This window comes from Thermobia domestica, chromosome 13, assembly GCF_964235325.1.
Source record: "Thermobia domestica chromosome 13, izTheDome1.hap1.1, whole genome shotgun sequence".
NCBI classification, from domain to species: domain Eukaryota; kingdom Metazoa; phylum Arthropoda; class Insecta; order Zygentoma; family Lepismatidae; genus Thermobia; species Thermobia domestica.
Window position 1 is genome coordinate 61256990 of NC_137466.1, and position 12665 is coordinate 61269654.

Here is a 12665-nt window from a genome sequence, read left to right on the forward strand (position 1 = left end):
GCATATATTATGTTAGTGTTGCGATTTCTTGTGTCAAACAAAGTAGTTATAAGAAGTTACCTGATTCAAGGTTATCCAACGTTGAAGTCTGAAGTTCAATGCCAGGGGCTTTAACGTCTACACTATTGAAAACTTCTAATCTGTCTATGATTTTTCCTGCAAAAACTGCTTCATCACTATGACGCTGAAAAAAATAAAAGATTTAGAATTTATTAGATTCATTTACGTTTCCATGCGATCAATATTTTTTTACCTCGCTTTCTATGATAACAAGTACCATGTTCACAGAACTCTAAACATTTAGGAACATTCATGACCTTCAAAGTCTTCAAAGCTCCATTTACATGGTCAAAAAATATTCTTTTTATTTTAGTCTTGTGCCTTTTGCTCATTCCCCAGCTTCGTTAGACCTAAACTTAAATACGGCTATTTTGAGTTGGATTTGTAGAAAAAATCCCAAAACTAGAACAATCCAAATGAATCCTTAGTTCAAACAAACTGAATTTATAATATTAGATGAATTTTAAATACAGTGTAAATTCAGAAGAACACAGCAGTTCTTGTAAAATACTGCCAATAGAAAGGTAATTTTCCTTCTGAAGAGAAATTTAAATATTAAATTTGTTGAAAAGGTGAAAAGGGTAAGTCAGTCTTGAAAAGTTCAATAACATAACGGAATTTTAAAAATGTAACATTATTCTATTTCAACATCATTTACTTAAAGTAAAAATATTGTATTATAAATACCCTATGCATAGAGACGAAACTTTTTCGTTAATGCGATATGTGCAAAACGTTAAAAAATGCGTATATATTTCAGGAAACCTCAACTTTTCGTTTCAGAGCCAGAAATCACGTTTATATAATTTCGAAATTTTGTGAAATTCGTCTTTACTTACGATAAATGCGAATGAAAACGAAAAAGTGGAATTCTTGTTAATTATTGCTAATAATAACTAAGCAATGCACTTCATAATAAAATGCACTTCAATAATAAATAATATTGAAGTGCATTTTCAATATTATTTAACTTAAAAAACGTTGCATTTACGAAAAAGCTCTGCGAATTATTGAGTCCAGAAACTGTATCACTTCATAAAGATGTAGAATTCATAGTTATCATTCTGACAGTTCACATACGCTTGTGAATTCAAACAAATGCATTTATCACAGAGTTGTCTTCTTTTCTTTTGAATATACAGTATATCATATCTGTGGTAGTTAAAAACTTTTACTTATTATTGTTACAAGATCTCAAAATACGATATTACCAAACATTAATTAAATACAGTTACCAGGTTAATATATAACATTTAAAAATAAAACATCGTTAACCAACAATGACGATATCTGTGCCCTTGCAGCCATAAAATGTATATTAATTTGGATGTTCTCAAAATGATTTGCATCTAGGTGAAATCTACGCGAAAGTTCTATGTATCTATACTTACCTCATTTACATCACACAAATACAATAACTGACCATGTTTTAAATAAACAAAGTTGGAATAAATTTAAGTAAAATTATGGTTGTCATGGCACTAAAAGTCAACAAAGCGTAAAGTAAAATTAACAATGAAAAGTGAAACAATATGTAACCGTAGAAAATATACAATAATAGGAACAGATTTGTTGTAACTTAGGTGTTCTTCAGTAAGTTTAATTTGAATCCAACTAATTCCTACGAAGTGAAAGAAGTGAAAAACTAAAATACATAAACAGCATATATTTACTGATGGAAAGAATTTTCTGTAATATTACATGTAAACCTTGATGTAATCTTTGAAAGAAACAAAATAGTTAATACCCAAACAGTTTTATCGGATTTCGATTCTACAAACAGAAAAGCTATAACAATGTTGTAATATAACTCACATTACTTAAAGGATATCACGCACATCTTTTGTACAATTCTAGATGTCAATAATCATCTTGATGCAGCAATCCTTAACATTAACACTGGAGTAGTCGCGTGGAGGACAATAGTCCTCCAGATGGTCTTTTTTAACCTTTCAGTAAATTCTGTTATTATAATTTATTATTTTTTTATTAACTTAATAGATTCTATTTCATTTATAGGTAGTTAAAAGTAATTAAATAATCTATTGACATGGAATTCATACACAATAAACGTTAACTGTATAACACTTACAGTAAAATGTATTAAATTTTTAAATTGAGGACTATTGTCCTCCACGCGACTAATGCCGTTCCAGTGAGCTCCGCGACCACTGCAGTGTTAAAACAGCTTGTAGGATATTTTAAATGTGTAAATTAATCAAAATATGTCTTTTGCTATAACGAATTATTTCTTTATTGATTTAACTCAGATCAATAACGAACTTTTATATGCTCCTCTAGACTCACTAGCGTTTCTTGCAGAGTGTATAAAGCACTAATCAGAAACCTGCTTTCGTTTTTTTGAATTGTTATTTGTAAATATGTTCTGCTCCTATTTTCTACATTATTAAATTTAAAACCAATCTAACGTCATGTTCTTTTTTAGTGCACAACGTGCATTTTGCTATTACTGTCTTTGAAAAATGTATACTTAGAATACTTTTTAAAAACATTATATCACGATAAAAAGACATATGTATAAAATTGTGTAGAAAATTTCTCAGATATTGATAGTCACTTTTTCGTTTCCTGAATGTTACAATAGTTCACTAACACAATCATTATACTGAGATCATTATTTTTGTGTAAAATAATTAGTTCCATAAAAATAAACAAGCAAATCATGGGTATCCAAATCTACCATCAACAATACAGCCTGTGTCGCACGAACAGAAGTTCTAATTGCAACAATACCATCAACTCAATCGAATCAAATATTCTAATTTCAATACTACCATCAACTATATCGAGCCAATGTTCAATACCAACAGTACCAATCTACTCAACTGTACTAGATGTTCTGATTGAACTCTACCACCAACTCTATTGTACTAGATGTTCTGATTGAACTCTACCTCCAACTCTATTGAACTAGATGTTCTGATTGAACTCTACCACAACTCTATTGAACTAAATGTTCTAATTGAACTCTACCACCAACTCTATTGAACTAGATGTTCTGATTGAGCTCTACCACCAGCTCTATTGAACTAGATGTTCTGACTGAACTCTACCACCAACTCTATTGAACTAGATGTTCTGACAGAACATCTGCCGCAAACTATCGAATCAGGTAATCTAATTGAAACACTATCATCAACTTTATGAGAGAATAGAACTGAAGTACTGAATAAGGAGAAGTTATAAAATCGATATTTTTTTATCAATGTTGAAAACAGTCCTTTTAGCTGCTGAAACGAATTTTTACTGTTACTCAGTGAAAACTACAATAATTTTTATAACAGAGATGGAATTTGTATAATTCTGATAATATTGACTTGATTGACCAATTTATAAAGCAAAAGACTGCGCTTTCTTATTGACTTCAGCTCAGAAATTCCCCACAGAACATTTTTTTGTAATAGTGTTAACTGAGTACCGACTGAAAAATGAACCATGGAACTAAGCAATCATGCTGTTCGTAAACCATGTACATTATTTACTTTTCCTCTTTTGTTTTCATTAACATACAAATCGACTTTTAGCGTAAAATATACTACGTGGAAACATTGTAACTTACCGCTGTCCGATGACTTGTGAACTAATGTCACGTTAATATATATTTATTCAGAACACCTTAAAATAATCTGTCAAAATTTATCTAAAAAGAAATAGGTAAATAAAGAAGGAAATACCGAACATGAGAAATGGGGTATTTTATTGGAATAACAAGGAGGGCCACTAAATAAATGCTTTTGTGTCAATGGAAAAGTCGATCCACGAAGAGGTTTGAGAGTTTCTAATTGATTTAAGAATTTAATGCCAAGTACAAGGAATTAACAAATCCCCATTATCTTACAGAAAGATTTATTACTCCTCTTACATATCACATCAAATTAGGAGTAATGAAGGTGTTTCATAAGGGATTAGGCAAAAATCTTAGGTTTGGAAATTTCATGACAGATTTTGAACTTCAGACATGACATTTGTTAAATAATGCAATCAACCTGTTTCTGGGTAATGACAAAGATAACCGATATCAGCTGTTCGTGAATATCATGTTAAGGTTGCGGACATTTAGATGTTACATGGCTATAGAAGCTAATTACGTTCTTGTCTTGGATACTTTCGAGGAAAGTCTGGAATACTAACTGAAGAATGTAAAATAATGTTCAATCAGTATCTTGAAAGAATGCGAACAAGGTACCAAGGTCGATATAGCTGATTACTGTTGCTATTTACAGGTATTAGGACAGAACTCTCGTTAAAGACACAAATGCCAAGTCAACTCTCTAAATATGTGACAAAGTGAAAAAAATTATTTGTTTAAAGTATGGTTAAAGTACACTGTTCCACATAACTTAAACAACTCGAGAGAACGTGATTAGGAGAGGTGTAGTCCCATCTAACAATTGTAGACATATACAAACAGAAAGCAACACAAGTAGTTCGAGTGACCTCTAAATACCGTAAATAGTACCTTAGCAACCAAGGGGAATAGCTTGTGCCTTCCACAGCCTAGTATTGTCCCAATCTACAAGCAGTGAATTGGTGGTTTGTTCGTGGAATATCAATTATCGAGACCTTGAAATGAATCGTAAACAACATTTGAGTGACGTTTACCAAAGTCGAAATGGGTCAGTCCCAAGTGAAAGCGGCTCGTAATTTCAATGTGAACAAAATTATAGTGTCATGGTTATGATATTGCTTCCAAAATGGTTCTACTGTCAGCAGACGTCTTGGAAAAGGCCGTCGGAGGACGATATCAGCGGCTGATTACTGGTCTCTCACAGTCACTGCCAGAAGTAACCGTCAAGCGTCATGCTCTCAACTGGCACATTCATGCCACTGGATAACCTGTTGGCCATGAAGCTGTTCGTAGGCGGCTCAATAAAGTACAGTAGGATTGTATGCCAGGAAGCCTGTGTTGTGTGCCACTGAAACGACAGCACAAACTATGTAGTGAGACACACGTGGTATCAATAACATGTTGGATAGGGAGAAGACAAGTAGGCACGAATAATGTTCTCTGACAAGTTTCGAGACAGCCTACCATCTGATTCCGGTCGGAGAAAGCCAGAAACATGACATAATCCTAACTCATTGCTGAAAGACTGTCCACTGGAGGTGGTTCCACCATTGTATGGGGTGAGGTCATGCTGGATAGGAAACAGACCTTCATATTGTGCAACATTAAAATTTGACGGCACATTCCAACATTAAAATTTGTTGGAATGAAATTCATCATACATTAATTGCAATTTCCGTAAAGTATATGGTCCGGACTTCCTTTTTACGGATGACAATGAATAACCACATCGTGTACACCTTGCATCCGATTATCTAGATTGGTTTGGCTTGGTCTTGAGTTTAGCATCTATTTCAGCAGCGAGACTATATGAGACGTGGGCCTACAGTTTAACATGGGATCCGAGCCACATGAGCTCTCGCCTGGAATCGAACCCGGGTCTTTCACATCTAAGTTTCGTTCGCTAAATGTTTAGCCATGAGAGAGCTCCCCAATTATCTAGAGACAAAAGACATTACCTGTATTTAATGGCCTGCACACTCGCCGTACCTTAATCCAATCGAATATCTTGGGGATTATCTTGAGCGACGAATAGCGCAGCACTATCCATCACCATGAACAATTCCTAAAATGTGGACAGCCCTCTTTGAGGAATGACTCCATGTTTCTCAAGACTTGATAAACCATCTGATTTGCAGCACGGTGGTCAGATGTCGTGTTTGTTCGAGGCAGTCATACTCCGTATAGATAGCCTATGACCTCTTACATTTCAGTTTTTCATGTAGAAGTATCGTGATTCTGAACTTTTTGGACATTCTGTACACCATATGTGCATTAGTATTGTTCAGTTGTGTTACATTGTGCATCTGTACCTTCCTTATATGCATTATACTTGGTGAAATGTTATTTAATTTTATTTTAGTGCTATTATTTTCGAGATGCTTAAGCTATGTAGAGCAGTGTATTTTAGAAGCCTATGCAATTTGTTTTCAAATTACCTATCTAAATTGTCAGTTTCCAGTATTTACATGACTAATGTTGAATAATAATTAGAAATCAGTAAATAGTACATATTTATCACTGTATTGCAAAAAAATCCTATCAATAACGAAAAATGGTCGAATTCAGTATATCAAAATTAATGTTACATCATTTTTATTTGTATTTATCTGGTCACTCTATGTCTACTAGTGTTTTTATACACGGAAAGTCAGCAAACGTTCTTTATGATAGCACATAATAGATTTCAATTAATTTCACACTATTTTGTAGGAAATGATCTACTTTTTACAGTGCCACAATACTTGCCTTAACCTTTGTGTTATTAACATTTCAAGAAGAATGTGTAGGGATCATGAAGGAAAAGCAAAAGTTAAAGGAGAACTATTAAAAAAAGAGAGAGAAATGTCTACACAATGTCAATTGTTTTCAATTTCAAAGTGAATTAAAAAATCCAAATCTATCGTATCTACTTACTGATAAGTTTCTTTCAACTTACATGATTGTTCTTTCTGTCTCGTCTGGCTTCTACTTTTGAGGACCTAACTTGATTTTCTTCTGAATTATCTTTCGAATTGCAGTCTCCCTAAGATACAAGATAAAAAAGAAAATGTACAATTGCAAATAAATAATTTCAGTTGTTAGATATGTTACACCAACTACACTTATAAGGTTTTATTCAAAAAGAGAAATGCTCTCTTTCTTTAATAAATTATTAGTTTCGGATTTGCTACACTAATCAATTACATAATATACTTTGAGAAAAATATATTCTACAGGAAATTACACTAGGACTTATTTATCGATTTTGCATCAAAATAATAATAATAGCTATTTTAAGTGCTGCGAAAAGATCATTAGCAAAATACGGTACTTTTGGAACGTTAATATAGAATCTGATACAGTGTACTACAAAGTAAAATAATAATAATAATAATAATAATAATAATAATAATAATAATAATAATAATAATAATAATAATAATAATAATAATAATAATAATAATAATGAATTATAAGCCAATTGTAAACTTATCAGGTTAAGGAACCTTATTAGAAAGTAAAGATATGCAAATTATTTAATTAAATATAGTTTTAAAATCAAGATTAAATAAAAATGGTCAATGTTTTAAAATAACATTTTCGAAACAATGCAACTAGAATTTAAAATAAATTAGTCGAACTTTTTAATTTTTTACCCCCGTCAAGCTAAAATATATCACTTTATTGTCATATTTATTATCTTTTACAATACTTAGGTATACTAGAGATAAATATAACAAATTTATTAAAAATTGACAGATTCAGGAATTTAATATATTCATTAATTTATGTTAGAAATACTTTGAGTTTTTTAAAAATACATAATTATGCTCTGTTTAAATTATAACATTCCGTAACTCTTCTCAGTATCTCAGATTTTGAATTTGATTAAGTTCTTATTCTATAATTTTCTATTCTTATACCTATATTTTCTAAATAATATTTGCTACCATACTTATTGTCCAAAATCATTTGAATAATAATAATAATAATAATAATAATAATAATAATAATAATAATAACAATAACAATAATAATAATAATAATAATAATAATAATAATAATAATAATAATAATAATAATATAGATAAAGAACAAATATATTGAAGAGCAAGATTTTAATGTACCAAATTTAATCCTGTAAATACACATTTATATTTTGGTACACAACGTACCCAGTAGGGCCTTGCAGACCCTTGAGTACTTGGACGATTTCACGTAAGATTTTGAAAGTAATTATTGTAGAAAAGTGTGTGACTGGATTATGTATTAATATAGGAAAAGAATAAATAGGCTGTGTTTCCTAGAGCAGTCATCTGAACTTCTAGCACAGAGGATAGTAAAGAAGGCCATCACTGATACTAAATTCCAAATAAACCCAACAATACTATAGTGATTTCTGTAATTTCTAGCTGTTTACATTACAGTATCTGATTAACTGCCAGTTTTAGTCAATACAGTTTATTACATGTAGTTGAATGATGTGAGATGGTCCGTGATTCGCAATGATAACCATCAAACTATAACTAAGCGCAATTTTTCTTATTAATATGTTGAGGTTGTGACCAGCCAATCGTAAGAAATTCTATTCACGCAGCTCCCAACATCACAGCATATATTTTAAAATATTCAGCGCATTCAGAAATTCTGTTTTCATAAGCTGAGACTTGAAACTGCATTTTCTTTAAGCCTCGTCCATCAGTGTGGTAAATTTAATTTACAGTATAAATTTAAAATCTGGTCGGTGTCCTATGAACCCCAATGTATAGTTTCAAGGTTCAAATTTCGTATATATTCTACGCAAAATGAACCCTAATTAATATTAAATAAACTCTTGGTGATTTCATCTGAGTCTAGAAAACGTGAATCACTGAATAATTTGAATGAATTAAACCCGAGTATAAAATATATAACGAGCTATAAAACTGCCCTATAATACGTTATTTTGTAATTACATCACCCACTGTACATATTTTGAATTTCAGCAAGTCTTGTAAAACTACTCTATATAAAATAGTCTCTTATTTCCATCGAACAGTAATTAATTAACAAAAGTAATAGATTACGCAAATAATTAGGAGTTAAAAGCAAGTAGTTTCCTACTTGTAAAAAAACTACAAAAATTGACAAATATAAGAAATACATGTGTTGATATATATATATATTTGTTAACTTAATCGTATATGCGATTGTGTTCTCAATACATTAATTTTAGCCTTAAGAATGTAAAGATTATTTAAAAATTCAGCCAAAATTACAAAATATGTGAAGTTTTGAATCAACTCTCTTTCTGAATTAAAAAATAAAATAAAAATGGAATATATTTCGGAAGGAGCAAAGTTTCTATAGAATTTTGCAAGAAACAGTATCACAAAAATCAAGGAATTGACACAGTATACTGTATATAAAAATAGATTTAAATAAAATAAATTAGTTACTTCATAAGGAAAAGAATTACGGACTTTTCAATGTAAAAAATGGGGTGTAAAGTTGGTAACGAACAGGGGTTCTGACATTGAAGGAAAGGTTTGATTATAGGTCTAATGGTGTAGTGAAGTACCATGTTATAGGCACAAACACGCATGATATATAATGTAAAAGGGGAAGGATTCTGAGAATTCTCACAGTTAATTTGAAAGCTTTGTTAATTCGTATATGATTTGTTTTAAGTGTTTTCTGGCTTAAGTGTGTACTTTCAGTGTTATGTCAATTCAATAAGACTCCCAACCTAAACAGAAGAATTCAAAGAATTGTTAGGACCGTCAATAACCAAATCATATTGTACATTTTCTTACTAAATATGAGCTAAGGGTGAATGCATTCGATTCGAGAATATCAGGAACAAGTATCTTTTACGTGAGTCAGTAAAACAATGAAATGGTTTGTTACTTCTCAGTTGCCAAATTATTTACGAACAAAAAACTTCCATATTCGATATATATATATATATATATATATATATATATATATAACGACTGTCGAATATCTCTGATAGTACAGATTACAAGATTGGCTTACAAGTTTAAATCAGCGTTTCCCAACCTTTCTGATGTTGCAGGTTCTTTGTAACGATTTTAATTCTCCGTAGCCCTGCATGAAATTAAAAATTATTTTTAAAAAATCTTTTACATATAAAAACGAAGTGATAAATTACGATTTTACAACTCTAAACGCGTCATTTATAACAATGCAACATTATTATAAATGGAAATATTCGAGAAAATAATTATACTAGTTAGGCCAAATGCTATAAATTCATCACACTCCTAATGTGATGGCTAATACTGTTTCTGGGAGGTCAATTTCCGTATGTCGGAATCAAAACTGGATAATTTCAGACACTGATCTGTCTCTATATTAAGTCTGTTTGTGTATTTATTTTGCATATGTTTGAGATGAGGAAATGTTTCGCACAGATGTGTATGCAGTGGCAAACGGCGATAGATGTCTTACAGCCCCTTTGGAAATTTTACGATAAACAGGCTTACAGTGTTAGACTGTAATCAAAACTCCAGTAGCGGTAAAGAAGGGAAAAGCATTTTGAATGTCAAATAACAAGATATCTCGATAACTTGTTCTTCTTCTTCCATAGAAAAAAGTTCATATTCCGAGTCTAGAAAGGAAAATTTTATCCATTCAAAAAAAAGATCGGAAAAGACATTACTACTAACATGATTTATTGGAAATAAAGTATGAATGACAAGTTAATTTTTTAACGGAAACTTCACAATTTTGATTACCTTGATCTTCATGAATTGGGATTGTGTAATTACTAAAAGTAATTCATTGAACAACTAGCATATAAGCAATAAATTAAAGTTAAAAGCCCTTGAAGATTTCGGTAGTGTTTTGAAAATGAAATCAGGAAAATGTAATTGAGTATTAAGCATAAAATAAAAATTAAAAGCAATGTTGAGTATCTTATTTTAACTTTGATTTGAAGAATACAGGTATTGAACATATCCAGTATGACAAAATATTATTTTCTTCTTGCAGCCTTTTGATAACACATTTGGTATACTTCCGTTTTGTTACAAACTTAAACTGAATTTCTGGCAGACTGGAATGATGATATGGGAACTAGAGCTAAAGAAAACAACAAAAGTGGGTAGGTAATACAATTTTTAAATAGAAGTCTGAACTTGTTTAATCGGAGTTGATAATTATAATTAATTACCTCTGAAGTTTTCAAATTAATATCTTGTTGAGAGGGAAAAGCAGATTCAAATTCCAAAGAAAAGATTTGTTTTGAGTCCATTGTTTTTAAGATTTCTAATAATATGATAAGCATTTGAATATTGAGAAATTTTTATTCTACGATTTTAAAGTCTTCTTGGCAGGTAAGTTTTGGAAATAAAAACTTAACGTAAATATCTTTCTCTGGAAGTCATAAATTCGACATTTTTTAGAAACATAAGAGTTGTCTTGAGTTTTTCGTTAAAATCTATGGTCTAAGATCTCTGTACGTCTGCACTTTCAAAATAGATGTTGCATACTAGAATATTTTGTGTGATATGTAATGAAAACAACTTATTTGAAAAATCTTCGAAGTCTACGATTATCCCTCACACAAAATATTAGGGAGTCAAAAGTAACTAAATGTAAGGTCCTAGGTTCGAGAGCTTAAGATGATGGAAGCTGGTTGATAAATTAATATAACCTAACAATAATCTTAGTAACATTTTGAGATTTTCAACAGTTATCGTGTGGATAAAAGAGTGAATGTGAGAGGCATCCTGCATTTAGCAGAAGTTGTTACAATGTAGAAAATTATGCGTATAATAATTGACTTAAAATAAGCAATAGTTCCAAAAGCTTATTTAAAAAGTCACAGGTACTTTTAAGTCACATATACTAAACCGTTTTCAATCTGTAGAAGTTCATATGCACAATACAAAACTAGACATTTTTAATTAAACAAAAATCTTCCCTATATAGTTGAAAATCTACAAGAATGTGTATTGAAAGTCATAATCATTTAATTACGTTTAACTATCTTAATCAAGTCAACTAATTGAAGAATAACTGTGTGTATTCAACGTATAACAATGCAATTGAATTACATAATCGTACTTGGTTCAATATACAATTGAAGTTACATATTGACTAGCTTGAAAGAGAGAAAGTTTCCATTGATGAGGATACGTTGTCACTTATTAAATATTTTCTATTCTAATAGTTCGTTTAATTATAGAGAGGATGGGATTATAAGTAATAGTTTTTGCGGAGATAGTGGTTACGATAGCAATAAATTCTGACATGGATACCATAGGTTCTTTCAAGTTTCTGACTTCAATACTTCAAGAATCGCGCAGTTTATTTATTTATCACGTTTCTTGCTTGGTGTTTGCTTTAACCGTGAATCTTTTTCGGGACTTCTTCAACTACCAGAGCTACTTCAAGCTATATTATTATTATTATTATTATTATTATTATTATTATTATTATTATTATTATTATTATTATTATTATTATTATTATTATTATTATTATTATTATTTGTTGTTGTTGTTGTTGTTGTTGTGGTGGTGGTGGTGGTGTGTTCTTGTTTTCTTCTTTGTTAATGTAAACTTAAATGACAAAATTCAGTTATCATAAAACTTGAGGAAGTCACTACGCTTCCCCCACTTTTCAAATAATTTTGCATAATTTAAAGGCAATGAAAAACATTAGAAAATCAAGCAGTGCAAAATGCTATCAAATAAACTAGTACAATAATTTCTTCGCACTTTCTCTTCTAGACCATTTTTGTCAAACTAAATGTCGAAGACGGCCAAATAGTCGCCAGTGTATACAGTTAGCCTAAAAAGATTCATCGGTTTTCAACGCACTGTTTATTTACAACTATACGACGTGCAAATGCGGATGATACATAAAAAGATAGGTACATTCACAAAGTTTCAAAAGTCCGCCTCATTGCAGGTCTGTGACGACACTCTACAAGATGGCTGCAGTGCAAAAGAGCTTTTGTTAGAATGTGCGAAGTATACGTCGGTTACGAGTGTTCAGCGTGCATTCGTACGCAAATACGGAA

At 30.9% G+C, this 12665-nt stretch overlaps 1 protein-coding gene across 1 annotated transcript in view; it reads right to left on the minus strand.

Annotated features, from left to right (window-relative positions):
• Positions 1–12665, minus strand: part of cyr (cypher) — a 172202-nt gene that overhangs the window by 24018 nt on the left and 135519 nt on the right. Inside the window, exons 9-10 of the mRNA XM_081737531.1 lie at positions 6588–6674; positions 61–184 (exon numbers count right to left, since the gene is read on the minus strand). Coding sequence (XP_081593657.1) covers positions 61–184; positions 6588–6674 — 211 coding nt within the window. The remainder of the gene's footprint in view (positions 1–60; positions 185–6587; positions 6675–12665) is intronic.